This window comes from Colossoma macropomum, unplaced genomic scaffold (assembly GCF_904425465.1).
Source record: "Colossoma macropomum unplaced genomic scaffold, Colossoma_macropomum, whole genome shotgun sequence".
Classification (NCBI taxonomy): domain Eukaryota; kingdom Metazoa; phylum Chordata; class Actinopteri; order Characiformes; family Serrasalmidae; genus Colossoma; species Colossoma macropomum.
This window is the reverse complement of record NW_023495280.1, coordinates 780,154-802,575: the sequence shown is the minus strand read 5'-3', so window position 1 is coordinate 802,575 and position 22,422 is coordinate 780,154. Positions and strand designations below refer to the sequence as shown.

The 22,422-nt window shown below is 37.5% G+C and overlaps 1 protein-coding gene across 1 annotated transcript; it reads left to right on the top strand.

Moving 5' to 3' along the window:
* The first annotated feature begins 1,419 nt into the window (after positions 1-1,419).
* Positions 1,420-21,433, top strand: ndufa10 (NADH:ubiquinone oxidoreductase subunit A10). Its single transcript, XM_036561911.1, has 10 exons — positions 1,420-1,599; positions 5,538-5,706; positions 6,811-7,026; positions 8,089-8,175; positions 9,828-9,949; positions 11,449-11,528; positions 13,443-13,497; positions 13,633-13,718; positions 14,975-15,083; positions 21,165-21,433. The coding sequence occupies exons 1-10, from the start codon at positions 1,525-1,527 to the stop codon at positions 21,231-21,233; spliced, it is 1,068 nt and encodes a 355-aa protein (XP_036417804.1). The 5' UTR covers positions 1,420-1,524; the 3' UTR covers positions 21,234-21,433.
* Positions 21,434-22,422: the final 989 nt, after the last annotated feature.

The window sequence follows — 22,422 nt, the reverse complement described above, 5'->3', positions numbered from 1 at the left end:
TTGAACTTTGAATATAATTCAACTGTAAAAAATAAATTTTTCAAATTTAAAAAAGACAAATAAATAAAATAAATAATATACAACATATGAATATATATACATTTAAATAAATATTTTTAAAAATACATGAGATCAAAATAAATTAGATCAACTATGTTGTAGTGCACTTTCACAACCTACTGAAAACTACTAAACATGTATAAAATAATGAAGAAAAGTAGATGAGTTTGGGCTTTTAGGGAGGGGCACAAAAAGTGGCATGCTCGATTTGTAACAGTTGGGAAACAGAACGTGGCTCAATTGGTTTATTTCGATTATCATGATTTCGTAATCACTGGAAGCCAAAATCGTAGCTGAAAATGAAATTCAATTAGTCTCCCAGCCATAACTGCTATACCATACATACTGTACTGATCTGTGCACTTCTAATGCTGCACTATTGTTGACATACTATTCATTATGCTAATATGCAGTTTTGGATGCAGCCACAATCAATATGATCAGTTATAAATTTGGCAAAAACAGTCTTACACATAATTTACATAATCACAGAGTCAAAGTCCAAAAAGCTTAGGGTAAACGTCAAAGTTTTCGTTTTAAATACTAACATTTATGAATACCGAATGTGGCTAATAATGTATTAAAATTAATAACACGTCATTTCTGTTGATTTACCAAAGGAGATGTTTGTGGAGCCAAACAGCACACGGCAAAGCAAAGGAAACTGCAGTCAATTTTCTGTATAAAAGATAACAGATATTTTTCCAAAACCAGGAAATAATTTACAGTGAAGTAAAGAGTCAGAATAAATAGAATAAAATAAGAGTCTCAACACTGTAGTATTGATTGAAGCAGAAGCACTATATACGTATGTATAATGAGAAAAAAAACTTTTAGTGAATGTGAAACAAAATACTCGTTTTCAATTTTTTTACAGCTTTTGTAAAATAATACTACTACTACTAATAATAATAATAATAATTAAACAATAAAATAAAATAAAAAAGACAACCGTATAAAAATAATTCCAAAATAAATAGATATATTTTCTAGAGATACATTTTCTACCCCAGAATCACAAAATGAACAACTAATGCCAATATCTTTCCAAAATCTTTGCAAGAAGCGTTTAGAGGATACATTTAGAGGCTGAATTCCAAATGGCTTCCTACTGCCTATATAGTGCACTACGTAGGTCATGAAAGACATACCTCTGCGCTCAAATAATGGATAAATGTCGAGAAGTAAATATTAAGCTACACGCAGTACGAGTCTCCGGCTAACATTTAGTGTATTAATTAGGTGTAGGAGTCATAGTGTTGTGACTTATGTAGTGCACTACATAGGGAGTAGGGAGCCATTTGCGATTCAAGGCTATGTATATTTTTGCAGGCTTTGCTGTGAACACGCGCACACGGATGACGCAAAACTCCCGCGACGGCGAGGGCCCTTCAGGAGGACGGGCCGAGGGCGACATTAGAGAGAAATATTTAATTTTCTGATTATATTAATCAGTTTTCTGAGATGGCGTTACGGGTTGTTCGGTTGTTCGTGCCCACCGGTGCAGCAGCGTTCAGGGCAGGTGCAGCTGTGCGGACGGTAAGAGCAGAAAACAGAGAGTTTTAACCGGAGCCCGGATTCATTCTGACAGAAACCAAGGACACAAACACACAGACACGCACAGCGGGATGATTACCGACTTTAATGTTCATAAGTGACTAATTTATCGTGTTTTTAGAAAGCGTGTTTAGATCAGAGCGCACAGAGAGAGGCAGATCGATATGAGGAGCTTTTCTGTTAAGCTGGTTTTGACATTGAACATAAAAACTGAAGGCTACAAACAGCCAACATGAAACGGCTCTGCAGCTCTTCTTTTAACGTTCCTGTCCATATTCTTGAAGACTGTTGCAAGACACAACCACATTTTCTTTATTGGAAACAAGTTTCTGCCACTGGAGAAAAATGTTCAGGCATTTAGTAAGTCATAATAATGAGGAAGAGTTATAACATGGTAGATCATAATTATGATAGTAAATCATAATTACAAAATATTCAATCATAATTAAATCATAGTAACTCATAATTATGACATGCTATGTCATACTTATTAGATAGAATCTCATTATTATGAGAGAGAAGTCATAATAATGACATGCTAAGTCATAGGCTGTGTCCCAAACTGCATACTACAACACTAAATAGCGTGTAAAAAATAGTGCACCATGGTTTGAAGTGCATTCATTAGAGTGGTATGTAAAGTATAGAAGTGTGGGTATTGGGACGCAGCCATAATTATGGAAAACTTTCTTTGTTATGTAAAAAGTCATTATTATGACTCATTAAATGGCTATATATATTTTTCCAGTGGCAGGAATGAGCTTCCATAAGATTTATTATTGATCAGTTTTGTGAAGATTTCTCTCAAGTGCGGAAGGCTATAGTGACTGGATTTCTGGATTATGACAAAACAGTTTGTATATGAAAACTAAGCTGCAAAAATAGCCTTGTTTTGAATTCTTTGTTTTCATGATGTCACATGTTAAGCATTTAAGTATATTCATCCATTCAGCCTAAAGCAGCTTAGCCCCACTCATTCACGCTGATGTTATGAGGAGTCTTTCAGCCCAGAGTGCTTTTTGATTGACACACAATGCAGGAAAGGCAATGTGAACAGAGCTCAATTGCATATATCAGTCACGTGTTATATACATATACGTACAGTACATATGTGCAGGAGCAAAACGAGAGGTTGGAAAATGGTCATGAGGGCTTGAACAGATCTTGCGCTCTCTTTTTAGTGTAACATGCAGGTGTTCAGTGTCCCTGCAAGATTTCTGATGTGTTTATGTTATGACATAATTTAGCACAATAATGATATAATACTGTCATATTGCCCAACTCTGTGGTGGAGTTTATTGTAAATTACACTGTGTGTTCAAATGTACCAGACAGCCCTCATTACTTGTGAATTCAGCTTTTTCGAAGTTCACTCCTTGCTTACACAGGTGTTCAGTGGTGCACACACAGCTTGTTAGAGATGCACCAATGTAAGAATTCCAGGCTGATCCTGAAATGTGAAATCTTTCACATACGTACAGTGCTGTGCAAATGTCTTAATGCAATAGTTTAACGCTCTCAGAAGTTTATTTGCTTTTGCCTTTACATGCTATAACATTAGAATAAATTCACATACAAAGAAGACACACATACACAGTAAAAATAACAAGAATTAATTGTTAAAAATTGTTGATATGAGCTGGTTTGAAGAACACAGGTTTGGTTCCAGGTTTCTTATTGATGCCTGTGAGGCATCACATGGATTTGTTATATTCTTGATTTAACTTAATGATTGAATGGTGGATGGATTGGATCAACTAGCTATGGATAGTAGCTGTAAATACTGAACTTCCTTAAGGAAAGGTTTGAATATGATAACGCTAACACATTAACATACATAAAATCAGTACTCAGTGTAATATTTGTGTTTTCTGAGCAAATAAATACTAACAGACTAGATAAATAGCTTTTTAAAAATAATTTTTCAGGTGCTGTTTGCACAATACTGTACCTGCACATTCACATTTATTGAGTGTAGAAATTGGGGCTAGATTCACCTGGACTAGCGGTACTAAAAATTGTATCGCTTATTTGGAGAAGGTTACAAATGCAGTAAAATAAAATACAACCCCATTTCCAAAAAAGTTGGGACACTGTAAAAAATGTAAATAAAAACAAAATGCAATGATGTGCAAATCATTTATTCGCTGTATTTAATTGAAAATAGTACAATGACAACATATCAAATGTTGAAACTGAGAAATTTTATTGTTTTTAAAAAAATGTGTTTGATGCTAACAACACGTTCCAAAAAAGTTAGGACAGGGGCAACAAAAGGCTGATAAAGTTGTGTAATCCAAAAAAAAAAATACCTGGTGGTTGATTGGCAACAGGTCAGTAACATGATATATGAGTAACATTGGTATAAAAAAGCATCCCAGAGAGGCTTTCAGAAGTAAAGATGAGGAGAGGTTCACCACTCTGTGAAAGACTGCATGATCAAATAGTGCAACAATTCAAGAATAACATTTCTCAACATAAAATAGAAGAGAACTTTTGCTTTTGATCATCTAGAGTATATAATAACATTAAAGGATTCAGAGCATCTGCAGAAATTTCTGTATGCAAGGGACAAGGCCAAAAACCAGTATTTGCTGGCCATGATCTTTGGGCCCTCAGACGGCACTGCATTAAAACAGATATGATTCTGCAGTGGAAATCACTGCATGGGATCAGGAACACGTCTGAAATCATCAGTGCATCCACAACTGCAAGTTAAACAGCCACCTTCTCTGGGCCCGAGCTCATTTAAAATGGACTGAGGGAAAGTAGAAAAGTGTTCTGTGGTCCAGCAGATCAAAATTTGAAATGTTCTTGTTTTTGGAATCATGGACACTGCATCCTCTGGGCTAAAGACCACTCAGCTTGTTATCAGTGTACAGTTCAAAAGCCAGTATTCATGAAGGTACTGGTGCATTAGTGCACATGGCATGGGTGACATGCACATCTGTGAAAGCAACATTAATACTGAATGACAAACATGAAAACAAGGAAGGGCTTGCTTATTTTAGCAAGACAATGTCAGACCACATTCTGCATGTAATACAACAGCGTTGCTCCGTATTAAAAGAGTCTGGGTACTAAACTGACCTGCCTGAAGTCCAGACCTGTCACCACTGATAACATTTGGCGCATTATGAAATGAAAAACACAACAAAGGAGACCCCAAACTGTTGAGCAGCCGAAATCCTATATCAAACAAGAATGGGAAAACATTTCACTTTCAAAACTACAGCAGTGTTTCCTGAGTTCCCAAAACGAGTGTTGTTAAAATAAGAGATGATGAAACACAGTGGTAAACAGGCCCCCGTCCCAACTTTTTTAGAACTTGTTGTTGGCATCAAATTTAAAAAGGGCATATAATTACGATTACAATTTTCTGTTTCAACAATTGTTATGTTGTCTTTGTAGTATTTTCTTTAAAATATGGTTTACATAATTTGAATATCATTGCATTGTATTTTTATTTACTTTCTGCACAGCGTCCCAACTTTTTTGGAAATGGGGTTGTAATTTGGCTTGGAATACAGGTCAAACCTAAACATCTGTGCGATGCTGCTAATTTTATTTTTTAAACATTGTGCTTCCCTAAAGCTTGGTTAATTTTCCATAGAAAAGCCAGTAGAATGGGATGCTCTCGAGCGGCTGTACATGAGCCTAAGGTCTCCATGCCCAGTGCCAAGCTCGGGCTAGTGGGGTATAAAGGCCCCCAGTATTGGGCTGTGGAGCAGAACTGTGTTCCCTGGAGTGATGGAGCTCCATCCAATACCTTTGTGATGAGTTGGAGTGATTCAGAACTAATCATCCAACATCAGTACCTGACCTCACTAATGCTCAATCAGATGCTCACAGCAGTGTTCCAACATCTAGTGTAAAGCCTTTCCAGAAGAGTACCTGAACTAACTTAGGTTCTTTTACAGGCTGGAATCCACACTTCAACAGTCAGAAACCTGCGGTATGGATGGTGGGCATATGCTCTGGGTGAGAGAACAACTCCCAGGTTCAAGGAGAACAGCAAGATTTTCTGTATAGACGGCAATCTGGCATCCGGAAAAGGAGCACTCGCACAAAAATTGGCCGACAAGCTGGGTAAGTACATCTTCATTGCATTTCTGTATACGTATCATGCCAGATTATGCTGGTGTGTCAGGGTGAAAAATGTGGATCATTATTTTTGAGTTCAAAGATTATATTGAATGTTAGCAGTGTGAAATGGTAGGGGAAAATCTGCCCAGTAAGCCCACCTAAATCTTGTTAAACATATTTCTTCTTTTCTTATGTTTTTGGAAACGTACAAAAAAACTTTCAACTTTTATAACAGTCAAGAAAGTTATGTAGGGGCCTTTTATGGCTATTAAGCCCATCTAAAAATAAAAAGCTCAGTATTTTTTAAGTTCAGAAAAAAGATTTACTTTAAAAATTAATAGGCTGATGACTATATAAACAACAGAGAGACTATTTTAAGAAGGACTAAGTGTTTCACTGGAATTTACTTTTCATACAGATGTAAATGAAAACATTTTTTGCATTGCACCTAGAGCTGTCCCCCTTTTTTTAACAAGACTGTAGATTTCTGCTGTATCCCTGAGTGTTATGAGAAGAGATGAGAAAAGCTTTTAGGTTTCCACTCTAAATCTGTTGACACAGAATGTGTAGTGAGTTTATAATTATAAATTATACGCAGAAAAAAAATCACCCAGAAAACATCCACTTTAGAAACAAAATATATGAATTGGCATGATTATTTCAATAATAAACTCTTTCTTGCTCAAGTAGAACTACTGTGTCTGGACTTTTTAGTTTGTACCCTTTGCCAAATGTATGTAATTACTAATATTAAAACAAAAAAAACAGATTTAAATATAAGTATTTATTTTTTTTAATTAGAGTAAATTGGCTTACAGTGTATATAGGCTTATTGGGGTTTACTGGATGTCACCCCACAATGCAGTTTATCAATCTTACTTCATATTAAAAACGAAACCAGTTGTTGTTTTTTCCCCCTCCTATTTTTTCCTAAATAGCTTAAGTAAAAAATATAATTCTACTCACAGCCCTCTAAGTATCACTGCTGTTCTGCTCCATCTTGTTCCAACTTGTTCACAAATCTCAGAATATCATGTATTGTGAAAATGTCTTCAAGTATCCTTGGGATGTATTTTTGCCATATTATCTTCCATTACTTGTATGTAGGGATGCTGTACATGCCTGAGCCTGATGTGCACTACCTGGACAAAATGACCAGCGAGAAGGTCCCTCTGGACACGTCCTTCAATGGAAACTGCAGTCTGGAGAAGTTCTACATGGATCCGAAAGCGAGGGATGGCAACTCTTACCGCCTGCAGGCTTGGATGTACCTCATGAGGCTCCTGCAGTACACGGACGCCATTGAGCATCTTCTCACTACAGGTATAGTACAGGCATTGATTATGACTAATTCCTTCGTTAACATTAGTGCATTCAAACAACAGTACTACTAAATTTATATGCACCACCAATCTTAAAATAATGTCTTAGCTAACGCATACAGAGTAACAAAATCTAAACACTGTTTAACATGACAGTGACGAAATGAGAACTAATCAAATTAAATACCTATATATACCTCTTTTATCTGCTTATTGTTCTGATAATTTCTTTTAATATTTTTTTTGGGGGGGGGTTTATGGCCAACTGACGTACCTGCAGCATGTAAAAATTCAGTATCACTGAGTCTCACTGAGCTGCAGTTTTATGAATTTGTATGTTTGGAGTTAGAGTTAAACCAAAGCATGCTGTATACAGTGTAGAGTTTATTAGCAAAATTATCTAAAAGTAATGTTAGTAAGCTTGGATGATAATAGAAATGTAGACGAATGATAACTGTCTGAGAACAACTCGAGTGACATTTATAACAAACAGCTAGTTATGTGAAAGTTGTCGAGCAGCTTATTTTTTTCAAAGTAGGAAAAAATCAGCATTAAATATGTAGAAAGACAGGTATGTCTAACGGTAAAAAGCAATGCTGTTGACTGCCAGCGTGATTGTGCTTAGTGGAGTAATATCATTTTATATTCTTTATATTCTTGACGTCTGCTTAGTAAATCAGTTTTCATGTTATTTACGTCTCTAGGCAAAAAAGTGAGCAGGGGCCCATCTCCGTCAGAAGATATTCAGTACATGTTGCAATGGTAAAAGTGATCTACAGTCGTGAAAATCCAGGCTTAACTTAATGTTAGCTGCCTAACGAGCAAAACCTGATTTAGTAGTTACTGAACTCTAGTGTTAAAAACTAGTTTATGTGTTGCAAATATTTTTGATTTAGTAATGCTTAACTCTGAACTTGGTAAACGTATTTTTAATTAGCGTGCTAGTTTGTGCCATACACTTTTGGTATGTATTTGGTGTCCTGTATGCTCGTTATTAGTGATATTATTTGTGTTTGTTTGTCTAGCTGTACAGATCTGTTTTTATTGCCTTCTTTTTTTTCAGGCCAGGGAGTCGTTCTTGAACGGTCTCCGTTTAGTGACCTGGTGTTTGTGGAGGCCATGTTCAAGCAAGGATACATCAGGAAAGAGTGTAAGTGTTGTGGATTAGGTTGATGCATTTTATTAGGGGAATGTGTGTGTATGTCCCAAAGTTTGTCGCCACCCCTTCTTACTAGTGAATTCAGCTGTATTAAGGTTCACCCACTGCTGACCCAGGAGTTCACATGCGCAAAGCTTGTATAATCTCTTTAGAAAAGCATTGCCAGTAGAATGGTAACGCTTGTGCAGCCCCACATGAGTCTAAAGTCACCATGCCCAGTGCTAAGTGTCAACTAGAGGGGTATAAAGCCCCCCAGCGTTGGGCGTTGAGCAATGTGTGATGGAGCTCCATCCAATACCTTTAGGAGGAGCTGAAGTGGCATTTGTGATCCAGAACTGATCATCCAACATCAGCTGACCTCACTAATACTCTTGTGGCTGAATGCAATCAAATCCTCACAGCAACGTTCCAACATCTAGTGTAAAGCCTTCACAGAAGAGTAGAGACAGTTACTGCAGTGGAGGGGGAACAAAGATCTTTTTTATTCTCTTGGTTTTGGTAGAAACATTAGGTGACTTGTTTTTAACAAAGACTGTTTTAAAAATAGACTAATAGTGTTTAACTGGGGAGCACTGTTAATACAAATGTTAATAAAAATATTTTATGCACAGAAGCAGGGGCTGTTCCCCAGTTATACCAAAACTATAGACTTCTGCTTTGTCCAAAAAAAGTCCAAAAATCTTATCAAGTTGGAAATTTAAGCATTTTCTGTTGTCATATTATTATACACAGAAAAATAATCAGTACACCTAGAAAGCTTCCGTTTTACCCAAAATACAAATTTGCAATGACTAATTCAATAAGTCTTTTCTTCACAGTTAGCATTTCTGTAATTTTATCAGTACCCTTTAGCCATGTAAGAAGCAAGGCATTGCTATATATGTGTGTGTGTGTATATATATACATACATACATACATACATACATCATCTAAACCGCTTATCCTTCTGGGTCACGCTGGGCTGCTGGAGCCTATCCCAGCTGTCATTGGGCGGAAGGCAGGATACACCCTGGACAGGCCAGTCCATCGCAGGGCAGACAGACACATTCACACAGTCACTCACACCTAGGGGCAATTTAGCGTGTCCAATTAGCTTAACTGCATGTTTTTGGACTGTGGGAGGAAACCGGAGTACCCGGAGGAAACCCACCGTGCCGCCCCTCTGTGTGTGTGTGTGTGTGTGTGTGTGTATATATATATATATATATATATATATATATGTGTGTGTGTATATATATATATATATATATATATATATATATATATATATATGTATGTGTATATATATATGAATATATATGAATTTTTTTTGAGGAATGCACGTCGATTGTTTTTTTCCCCCTGAAATATAAGGGAATATGTTTAACTCTAATTTTGTTGTTTTCTAACAAAAGCAAAATAGCTTCATTGTAGCTGCTGTTTAATTGATGTAAGTTTTGTTGTTTGCACTTATTACTTGTATTAGAACATGTAGTACTCTCCTAAAGTGTCTGAGAAGATATGTAAAGCCATTTATCTGGGCAGTAAGCTTTCCTCAAGGAAGCCCACAGTTACCATCCAATTCCTAGTTTGTGTGTGATTCTACTTAATCTTAAGCGCACAAGTGAAGATGAAGCACTTATATCTGCCTTTTTGGCCTTCAGGTGTGGATCATTACAACGAGATCAAAAGCGTCAGCATCTGTGAGTTTTTGCCTCCTCACCTGGTCATCTATGTGGACTCTCCTGCTGAGGAGGTCCAGAAGAAACTCAAGGCCTCTGGAAAAGTAAGTGTTACAGCTGCCTGTGACAACCAACTGTAGCAACAAACCAGCAACAAGCCTGAACCCGACCTGTACCCACCACCTTGAGTCTCAGTCGAAACACGCTCGACTGGATCTGCTAAACTTGTACCTGAAGCTGAACTGAAGCAGCTTGTGCGCACTGATCGAGTTGGATTATCACAGATACACATTGCCTTGTTATTAAGCGCTTGAGTTGATCAATAGAAAATGACTTGTTGGGATAGACTATTATTTTACACATCTGTAGTTCACTAGCAGTATTTATTATAGTACAATTTTGTGCAATTGCTGATGCTATTTTGTGCAATTGCTAATAGAGAATAGCATCCACGTTCCTCTGAACAAGACACCCGTCCAGCTGCGCTCAAGTTGCTCTGGCTACTGCTCGTACTGCTGTGCTTAAGTTTATTTTAATTTCCAACAAATCACTACATTTCCATACACAAAACTGATCTTGTATATGATATAGTAAGTACTCAGTAGTATGGTATTTATTACATCGCAAATAGTTTGTAGCCTGTTTTCTAAAAGATTAAAGACATTTTAGATCTTTTAATATGAGTCATTCTTTTAGACCTCATTCTGGCCTGGTTCAAAAACATGGTTAGGGTAAAATTTCTTCACTAAATGCCTCTTAAATGCTTCTAATTGAAACCATCCCGTCACTAACTCCCTTTGATCAGGCTTCTGAACGCTTTGCTGTCAGATCATTCGCATTTTCAAGCTAGGCTCAGGTGCTGAAGATTATTTGTACTTTAAACATCTGAAGCTTTGGCAAGTCTTCATTTGCTGGGGCTTTTGTTCTGAACTGAGTCCAAAGTAAACACGTGGAGTCATTGAATCATTTGTGAAACTGGTGTGTTTCATGTGCTGCTCCAAGACTGAGTTTCTTTTACATGGACAGTGGCCAGTGTCCAGATGTTTGTTTTTTAGGTTTTTTGTTGGCTAGATGTTCTGGTGTTAGTCGCAGTTGGAGTAATGTAGTAATGAGCAATACTGACTTTTGTCTTTATATTGTCAGTTTCTGTTTTTACTATGTCACCTTATAAAAATATTTTAGATTTACTTCAGTTTTTAAATCTGGGTCTTATTAAAAGTGAATGGACATCCAGAATAACACGCCATTCTTAATGTAACAAAATGTTTTATTAAGCATCCAAAATGATTTTTTATTTGAACTGTACATAAATACACTTTCCAGTGATATAGCGAAACCATCATTTTAGGCCATAACCACCCACTACTACTTTTTAGGTGTTTTTTTTTTGTTATTATTTTATTATTATTATTATTTATTATTTATTATTATTATTATTATTTTTCTTTTTTTGCTGTTAAGTGAATTGTGAGTCACTGTAACCTATGACCTGGTTGGGGAATATTTCATATGATGGAGTTCTGTAGTTTCAGATGTAATGCATTAGATGATTTTAAGAGAGCTTTTGTGCAATTGTGCTCTTTCTGTCTCTTATTTCCTCCAGCCATATCTCCAAAATGTACCACTCGCCTACCTTAAAAGCATTGAGACTTCATACAAGACGACCTTCCTGCCCAAGATCAGGTAAGCTAGCCTGATTTATTCATCCACCCTTAAGGCTAGCTGAGAAACTGTCACCTTTGGTTGGCCTTGATGTATCAGATGTTTTATAGTTGTTGGTATGAGCAATTTGTGTGGTGCGCGATATGACGGATATTTCATGATACTTTCATGAAGGAATTTTCACTATATACAATGTGATATTTTAACACACAAAAACGATGCAATAGTAGCACCACAATTGCCCAATTTAGAAAACTGTAAGCTATGTGGCGTATGTTTAAATGTTATATACACTATATGGTCAAAAGTATGTGGACAGCCCCCCTAATTAGGAGCCTCATTGCTAACAGGTTTATAAAAAAAAGCAAGCGTATAGCCTTGCAGTCTCCGTAGACAAACACTGGCAGTAGAATGGGTCGTACTAAAGAGCTCAGTGACTTTAAACGTGTCACAATTATTGGATGGCACCTTTACCACAAGTTAGTTTGTGAACTTTCTGCCCTGTTAAATTTGCAACTGTAAGTGGTATTATTGTGAAATGGAAGCGTCTTAGAAAAAACATCTCAGCCACGAAGCTTTAGACCACCGTGCTAAAGTATGTAGCACGTAAAAATGCCTGTCCTCTGTTGCATCACTCACTGCAGAGTGCCATACTGAGTCTGGAAACATCAGCACAAGAACTGGGCTTTGAGAGCTTCATACAAATGGCTTTCTTTGGCCGAGCAGCTGCACACAAACCTAAAATCACCTTGCACTATGCCAAGCAATGGCTGGAGTGGTGTAAAGGACACCCCCGCTGGACTTTGGAGCAGTGGAAAAATGTTCTCTGGAGTGATGAATCCCACTATCTGGCAGTCTAATGAAAGAATCTGGATTTGATAGGTGCCAGGAGAACGCCACCTACTGGAATGCATAGTGCCAACAGTAAAGTTTGGTGGAGGAGGGATAATGCTCTGGGGCTGTTTTTCAGTTTGCGCCCCTTTGTTCCAGTGAAGAGTAATGTTTATGCTTCAGTATATAAAGATATTTCAGACAATTATACGCTTCTAACTTTGTGGCAACAGTTTGGTGAAGGCCGTTATTCCAGCACGACTGTGCCCCTGGGCTCAAATTAAGCTCCGTAAGGGCATAGTTTGATGAGTTTGGTGTGGAGGAACTCCATTGACCTGTACAGAGCCCTGACCTTAACCCCATTGAACACCTTTGGCATGAACTGGAATGTTAATTGAGAGGCTCATCCAACATCAGTGCCTGACCTCACAAATGATCTCTTGACTGAATGGGCACAAATTCCCACAGTGACACTCCGAAAACCAGTGCCCATGATTTTGGAATGGGATGTTCAGCAAGCTTATACAGGTGTGATGGTCAGGTGTCCACATACTTTATATATTGGTGCAAAGTCGATACCTAAATTTCAAAAAATGTAACAATTCTGTGTTTTCTGTAGTAGACAGTCTGAACTGACTGCAAATAAAGAACTTGGCACAGAAAGCAAAGAAAAAGATGCTGAATCTGTGAAATTGTTTTGAAGTTGAGGCAGATGATCAAGATATTGGTGTACCTCAAAACCCCATCTGCAAATGGTTCTGTTGTATATTTTGGATGTTAGTGATGCACCAAATCAACAGGCTTTTTATGTTGTTTCTGCATCTACAGATAGTGTCTGTGTGTTGGCACAGACTTTTCTTTCTGATGTCTTGTTTTCAAGTGGTATTAAACCTGTAATGGAGAAGTTCTTGAGTATTTTACCCCCTGTTGTTACTCAGCATGAGGAGTGAATATAAAATCTCTTGTGTAATGTCAGTTACATGTCAATCAAAGCAACGCACACATACACTGTGTAGAAACTTGCACAGGTTTGTTTTTTGAAGTGCTGAGCTCGTACCACCATTGCTGTCTTAATGTCTAACACTTAAACTGCTTTTGTTTCAGTGAGGAGTCTGAAGTGCTTGCCTACGATACAACACAAGCCCAAGATATTGAGAGGGTAAGTCGAGCTAAAGCCTTTCGATCTGTTACTCGCAGAACCTTTACACTCAGTTTACCTTCTCCAGACATATTTTTCTTCCCATTTCTTTCTGCTCATTGTTTTTCTAAGGCACTTTTCATTTTTGTTTCTCAGGTTGCAGAGGATATTGATTATTTGAAGTTTGAGAAAGGCCCATGGTTAGAGCAGGATGATGTCACCTTCCATCATATGCGAATGCTGTGAGTGTACATTTTAGAACGATATGAGCTCGGATTCCATCCAGCTGTTGAATAAAATTCAAACAAATAATTGAAATATCACACAAACATGATGCCGATTAGTCTGTGCTTTAGTTCGGTCTGCGCTATAATAATGAAATATGATACGATAGTGAAAATAAAACCCGACATCTTTTGTGTGAATGGGTAGTATTCAATATTTTTAAATGCATCACATCTGTGACAACACAAAAACACACTCAAAACAGGCTGCTTTTGCATATGTACCAACTGTATGAATTGGGGAACAGTATATTTTGAAACTTTAACTGTGTTTACATCCTACGTCAAATTTCAGAAAGTGAGGGAAAATTCAGGCAAAAGCATAATATTCACAAAACACTGCTTAGAAGACAAATAATAAATTTTAATGGCTTGCTGCTTTTGGATGGCTTATGATTATATATATTGGTATTTGTGTCAAATGTTTTAACACAGCACAAATTTTACATTTTTCCATAATTTCTCTGTACTCATAAACTGTTCTTGTAGCACTAAAGCCTTTCGATTTGTCACTCACAGAACATTCACACACAAGTTACCTTCTCCAGACATGTTAAGTGGATATAAGTGGAGACCATTTCCATTTCATTATATCTATAATGCTGATATCACAAATACCTTTACAGCATACAGTCTAACTGCACTTGATTCACAGTGTGTATTGTCACAAAAAAAAGGAATTTTTTGTAGCTGTTTGTAGGTGCTATGTTTGGCTAGTTCTAGCAGTGTCTCCATTTAAAGTCCCGTCTAAAGGTGCGACATAGCTAAAACCATCGAACGTTGTGGTTGTTGTCTATTCTGGGCAGGGAAAGTTGAGTCATGTTATGTTCCGAATGATTTTACAGCAAATAGGAACTTCCCAGAGAGCAAGTTTGTGGTTCAATCGACCAGCACAATCATATCAACACGCATATTGAGTAGTAAGTGCAGATGATAAAACCAAATGATGTCAGGAACGTTATGATATTGATACTCTATTTATTTTCCATAGACAATGGAGCAATGTCTCTGCAGGACATAATAGTATTCAGCTTCAGCAGTAAACCCAGCGAAAAGCATTGCTGACAGCACAAAGTGTGTAAAACATTTTGTACAGCACCAGAATGAATTTGGAAATGTGAAAAATGCAATTCAGTGTTGTTTTACAGTGGAATCTCTTATTGATCCTCCAATGTGGGGTATAATTTTACCATTGTATGTGTTTCTTTCCCCAGGGTGGAGGATAAACAGAAAGTGGCCAATATGGCTGCAATCCCCAGATACATCCCAGAAGTCACCATCGGTGCTCACGAATTTGACAAAGGCTTCTACTCCTTCAAATCCGTATGTACACTGCAAACATCTGCAGGTCTCAGTGTGAGAGGTTGGATTTTGTCACTGTGTGTGGGGTGGAGGGGAGGGGGTGGTCACCCACATAAACTTTCTGGCAGTGCTATATGGGCTATAAGCTAACATGCTTAAGGCTGTTGGAACAACTGGAGCAGAAACGACAGGTTTCGCAGTCCTTGAAAATCCTTGAAAGTTAATTTGCATGCAGGAAGAAGAAAATAAGGAGTTTTGGAAAGTGGATATGGATTTGGGAAAACACTTGAACCATGAAGGATGCGTTACATTGTCAGACATAAACTCCTGCGGCTGGTTGCATCAACAGGGCTTAGGCATGGTCGTAAGTGAAGTCGGTTATAACTTTCTGAGCATAGATTGTTGCACTTTTTTTTAGGCTGTGGTAACTAGGGTTTTAACCTCATCATGCCTGCCCGTACCCTTGCCCCCTTTCACCTGTGGTCCTCTTGCTCCTCTTTATGTTAAACCTATGTAAATCTGCACCTCTGGCATAGAGCAAGCACACTCAGGCCCCTTGATATGGGGCAAGGCAGCCTCCAGACGTAACTATATAAGTCCAGCTGCAAAAATCAGTATTTGAGAAAATGTGAGAAATCGCACGACACCACATTGTATGATGTGCTTTTATTACTTTTGACAGAAGCACATGGCACTTAGCCAAGCAGCTAACTTTGCTTTGCTAGTTTTTATTTGCATAAACATTATATTATTGGAGATCTTATAGCATCATTATGTGTATGCACCATGTGATAATTACTGTTTTTTTTTGTTAAGCACACTTGCAGCTTATTTATTTTCTGCCTGTCTGCTTCCACAAGCAGCCAGTAAACGAAGCTGGTCCCACCCAGAAAGCGATCAAACCTGCTTGCACTAACCTAGAACCTTTTGGCTATTTGTGCGCTATGACTGCTGTTCATTACTGAGTGTTAGAGTCAGTGGCCCCTATTCATCAAAGATGCATTCAGTCAAATCTAATTGTAAAATGACCGCACGCAAATTTCGACAGTTCTGTTGTTCATCAGTTTCATCTTTAGTGTATTTGTAGGATCAAACTCACATCTGGTAGGAGTGTGTCTAGATTTAAGTATAGTAGTTTAACAAACTGGCAAAATTACACTGTGCTTTTGTTTTATACTACAAAAAAATAAATGTACAAAACACAGCTATTCCATCTCATACACTGCAGTAATACAGGATTCAATTGTGTTATTTTACACTACATAATCACATCATTCTACCATCTTAAAAAAACTAAGATGTTTGTTTTGCATTGTATTCTTTTCTGGCATCGTAATTTTTTTCACTGTGAAGTGCACACACTGCTTGACCCTACAAGCACAGTCATTGGCTTACAAGCTGCTGAATGCTGTAATTTATTGGCTCCCTACCAAACTTCTGCAGAAGTTAGGGAATGCTTCATGTAAATAATAGGCAAATGAGGTGCTGATAAGCTGGCGCTTGATTTCACGAACTGAAGCTGATGCATCATTACCCCACGAATCTCCGCTCGTCTTAATGTTGTACGAAAGTTTCACAAATAAGACGCAGAGAAGTTTATATGTCATTAAAGGTGGTCAAATTTACGCTCTTTCTTTTATGCCCCTTAAGATTAATGAGCCTTTCTTAATACGATTCTGACATTTATCAGTGTTTTCCTATTTGGGATTAGTTCTTAGGTAACATCAGAATCTACACTCAAGCACAAATGTGCGAACAATTCTTCAGTTTAAGAACACGTCATGAATCTAATGTAGACTTTTTCTCAAGTAAGAAAAAGCTTAGAAAGATATTGGTGAATGAGGCCCAGTGTTTTTTACTGACTGAATGACTGACTGATAGCCATTGTTGAAACGTGTATGTATTTACTTAAATCTGTATCCAATAATGTGGTTTTGAAATCAATCTATGTAACGTTACATTGGTGAATAAGTGTAACTTTACGAAGTGATAATTCTGAAAATAGTGGTCAACACATCAGAATATACCCTGTCCAATATCTTGTATAAGAGACACTTGCATGACAGATGATCCATTAAAACTAGACTAGCCTAGTGTTTTGTGAATCATGCTGAACCCACAGGTAAACCTGCATTGTGCAGACCTCTAGAGGGTGCCATTGTATAGGAAATCATTCAGCAATCTTTTTTAATTTATTAAAACAATATACATAGTATACTCCTTAGTTCAAGACCCAATATCCAAAACTTGAAAACATGTCCAAAGGTTGGCTTGTATAATTCAGTTGATGCAGAGCACCTGTTATAGTCTTTTAATTGGTTTCATTACTCACTGTAGTTAAGATTTTATTAATAAGTTTTACTGCTAATAGTGAAAATATTTACTGAAGGAGGCTTCTCCTAGTTACTAAGCAACATGGTCTGTAACTTGACCTAACTCTTTATTGTTCCAGTGTGACATTAGCGCACATTTATTGAGAAAAGATTGAGAAGAATCCTTAACAAATGGCAGTTGTTCAATATGCTGTAAGTGATTTGGTACCATCATCTCTGCCAGAAAATATTCACACCTGACCTTTAAGCCCACGCGCTTAGAGAATAGCTTTTCCCTTGCTGCGACTCGACCAGGAGCGTAAATTACATTATTGGATGTTTCCGACTGACATTTTATTCAGTGCTGTGGTTTATTGCAGAGTGTGCGGAGGGCAATGGGAATATGAAATACAAGGGCCTGCTTTGACTTTATCTTTATTTGTGCACTCCGGCCAGGGGTCCAGTCATGATTTGCTTTAATTCATAAAGTGAAACATGCCGTAAAGGCCATTTAAAACAACAATAGCTTGTATTCAGCAACGGAGTGTAAATTATACTTTGGTCTTCATTTAAATTTATTTAACTGATGTGGTGCGTAACAGGAGTCACAGAAGCCTGGATTTTGCACTCTACAGTTTTGGTGTTGTCGACTGTATGTGTAGAGCTGCAATGAATATTTGCTACAATTTAAAAAAAAATTAGAAAACAGTAAAATCATTAGAATAAGTTACTGCTAGAATGTAATAAGTCATCTGTGATGTTACCACAGGACATTTTTAAGTTCGATTATCAGCTGGGACAATAATCCCCACGTATCAGTTTATCATTTATTAAAAATGCCATTGTGTGATGAATATGCATCAACACAATAAAAACTGACTAGGCCGGTCGCAATTATTATATAACATCCTGATTGCAATTCTTTGTCCTGATCAAAATTATTTTCCACAGCTGTTAATTTTCACATTACATCAGGATGTGAATTGTGTGCGTTTTCATCCATTGGGTTAAAGCAAATGCATGTAAATAAAGGAGAAAACACATTTCTTGAGACATGTCTTACAAAAGCAAAAAAGGTTTTACTTCTGACTGGTGCTTTAACACCTTTAGAGGGTGGAGGTGAGTAATGTTTGTTTATTTGAGCTCGAGCTGTGTCTGTCATTAGCTGGGAGCTACTAAACAGCCCATTTGCCCACTTTATCCTTGTATTTTAACAGTTGCATACAATGAACAAAAAAGAATTAAATTGTTAATCACAGTTATTTAAAGGCCATCTTTGTGGTGAGTGTGCTTTTGGCTGTTCTGGCTCAAACAAGTATGACTTGTTGAATACAACCGATCAACACATCTCACTGTCCCACCTGCAGTGTTACTGAATTAGTCGAAGGCTGGAGCATGTGTTGGGTAGGGTTGAGCGATAAAACCGTAACAAAATACACTGTGATATTTAAAAAGATGCCAGAATTTTACATGTCCATGTCCGAATGGGTAAATAAACACATTTTACCTATTCATATTTTAGAGGTGTCGTTGATTGGTGGCCTGTAAGCTCAACGATAGGTGGCGCTGATAGAAAGAGGGGATAGTTAAGAGCCAGGAAAAACCTCAGAAAAAATAAGCATGTAGGAGGCTCAGCCATGGCTAAGAGCTCCATTCACCACAGAACACGCTCGATTTCAGATTTCACTCTAACACCAGTCATTAGACTCTGCGTTCTCAGAAATCCTTTAAACAAGTTTATTTTATCATCAGTTAGTTGGAACCGAGCCTGTGCTGTGTGAAATGTTTGGCCTGCCAACAAAGCTATCGTTAGCTAAGCCAAAATTCTACAGAACAGCTTCGATTTTGGCTTTCTGTTATTCTTTCAGATTTGAATTATCATCATCTGTTTGTGCTTTAGTTAGCCAGAATCCAACATGTTCTATGTTGAGCAGAGCTTTTATCACATACAGCTAAGCAAATGCTAACCAGCTCCTCTCTCCTAGTTAGCAGCACTAGATTTTGGAATATGGTTTTTGAGTGGATTGATGCATCCTGTCCCACAAAAAAAAAAACTTTGGGATGTCATTAGGTGTAGAAATCTATTTGTAGTCTCTTTACATAGCTGCTACTTACACAAGTAGTTCACCTGCAGTGCTAATGTTAAAGTACTATTCAGCACAGAAATAAAGTACCAGGACTTCATTGCAGCAGGTTTGTTAATGGAGTCATTTTTACTGTCACTTTCATCAAAAAGCTTGACCTTGCTAGTGTCAGGTATTTGAGTAATGACTACTGGTGTGCTTGTTCAGTAAGCCTACCACAGAATGTCTGTTTCACTTTATTCTGTAAAATGTTATGGCCTCTTTGCCTGCTGGCTGTTTCTTCAGTAAACACTGGCAATACTTGAGTCGAGTGGCACAGGACGGATAAAGAAACCAGCAATTTAGAAGCGGCTCTTCCTAGGCTGCAATGCAAGAGTCTTTGTCTAGATCACCCTGTCAGTGGACATTCCCCATTGAGAAACCGTCTTACTGTAAGACCGACCTTAATCTAGGTTGGCAAAACTTGCACTGGGAAGCCATTCATCTTGCCTTCATGTAGCACTTAGGAAGAGATGAAAGCCATTGTAAACTGCCCTACGTTCCACTTGCACCGATGGGAAAGGAGTTCATCTGCTTTCATTAGGAGACTGCTGAGCCTTCACAGCCTCTATGGGACTTTAATACACCCTCTATCTGTCTTCACTCTCGTGAACTTTCTCCTGGCTCCTCTTACACTAAAGCAGATGGAAGTGAAGCTAACTGATGTTATTTTGGTTCAGTACGATCAAGTTTCGTGTCCAAGAGTAGGAGATAATTGTGCATTGATTCGAAAGATACATTAATTAAGAAAAGCCATTCTCTTGGGAAGTTTGGACAATGTAGTCACTTAGGATTCCCATATTTTATAATGTTAGTGAAGACACCAAAGTAAGTGTTTTTCATTTTTTGACATAATTAGAAAAAAGTTTCAGTAGTTCTTTACATTGTGGTAATATTTTTTGAAGAATGGACCAATAGAAATGGTCCACAATTACAATTTTAATCAGTTAGGGACTATATACTTAACTGTTGATTAGAGATGGATCGATAATGGTATTGGGTATTAGCCAGACACCGTGCTGATTTACTTGTACTCGTCCTCAATTTTAGCCTTTTCAGCATTTGCTTTTGAAGTCTGAATATGCCATCTTGGTACACAATGATCTACTTAAATGTACAGTATGGGTCATCAAAGAGCAGGTTTTTAAAATCGCACAGTGTATGTCTGGCTTTAGGGGACTGGCTTTTGTTTGACCACTGCTCTAAAATGGATGTTTTGGAAGAGTCTCTTAACTTGGTCTGGGTGGTAGAACAGCGGGAGAGAAGGAATTTAAAGACAAGCTGATTGCGGATGTGACTATATAACCAGCTACAGGTATAAAGCGTTATATTACAGTATATTCTTATATTATTACATATGTACAATATCATCGACTTTTCAGTTGTCACAAACATCTGGGTTCATAGAAAATACAACCCACTAAAACTTACCCTTGAAGGAAATTTCAAGAATATAAGCATACATCTTCAGATCTAAACGTCTTTAAGATTAGAAAAATCACATTTAATCTGCTGTGTCCAAGCTTTTGAATGATTTTTGACCGAAATGCATGTTTGTGTCACTGAAAGAATTTGCTCATCAGTTAATAACACATTGTGTCCTCAATCTACATAGTTGTTTTGCCAGTCCTGGCAGTAACATCTACTCTTGTTGTTTCTCCCTTCAGCTTCCAGGGAAGAGGTATGCAGAAGGTTACAATGAAGACGCAGGAGACAAAGGTATCTGGCTGAAGTGAGACGCTAACTGCCAACCTTCTCAGAGATGCACCAACATGACTGAAGGGAAGGAGCAGCTGTCGGAGAGTAAACCTTTTTTATCCTGCTTCACTTGTTTGTCCACATCCACTGGGAGGGAAGATTGTGTTCTGCCGTTCTGCGGCTGAACTTCTGTAAATTGTTATTAAGCAAAAATAAACTCTATGTGTTTAAAGTATCACGTATGAATCTGAATCTTTTCATTAAAAGAGCAAACATTAATACAGGTCTCCCCTTAACACAAATGTAGTCGATCAGCCGAGATATGCGTGCTGCAGGTTGCTTCTTTGGTTTTGCACTGCAGCTTCGAGGCTGATGTAGCTAACAAGTAAAGGCGTATAACCAAACCACTTTGTATTAGCAAACAGCACACATAGTATCGTAGGCTAGAGTGTGATGATTTAAGTATGCATTTTGCACAATGTTCATTTGTGATGCACAGTGATATCGGAATCAATCAGTCATATGCAAAAGTTTGAGCGCCCCGGTCATATTCCATGTTATAGATTTTCTAAATGAAAATCTCTATAGAGAACACATTTCTGCACATTTTAATGCCCAAATACTGTTTATTTGCTGAACATAACATATGGGTGATGGGGCTGTGCAGAAGTTATGGCACATTTTATATTTGTTTTATTGTTTTCCAAAATGTTAAAATAAATTGAAGCCATGCACTAAAATTAGCAGAAAAGCGCCATATTTAGTTTTTTTTTTCCTTGTAGATTGTGTGTTAATGTATATCTAATTTATTAGCAAATCCACAGTGCGATTGTAATGTAACGTGTAAGTTGACCAGGATCATTCAAACTTGCTGTGGTGAAATATCTGCATTTTAATCTTTTCACTTAATTTTTAATCCCACATTAAGAACTGTTATATTTATCTGCAATGCTAATACAGGTAGATTTCCTATGTCTGCATTTTGTAAGTGTTTACATATTGGCACTTGCAAGTTTTGGTATCAGCACGTATTTACATGAAAAATATTGCATATTGACCCATATTAGTGCATTCTTAATGCTAATTGACATGGAATAAATTTGGGTTCCACTTCATTTGGATGGCCCCCTCTGTAGATCATCTATAGATGTTCACACTACAAAAAAAAAAAAACTATCTGGAAGTAGATTGTGTTAGAGTCAGGTTTCAGGTTAGTACCAGGGTTAA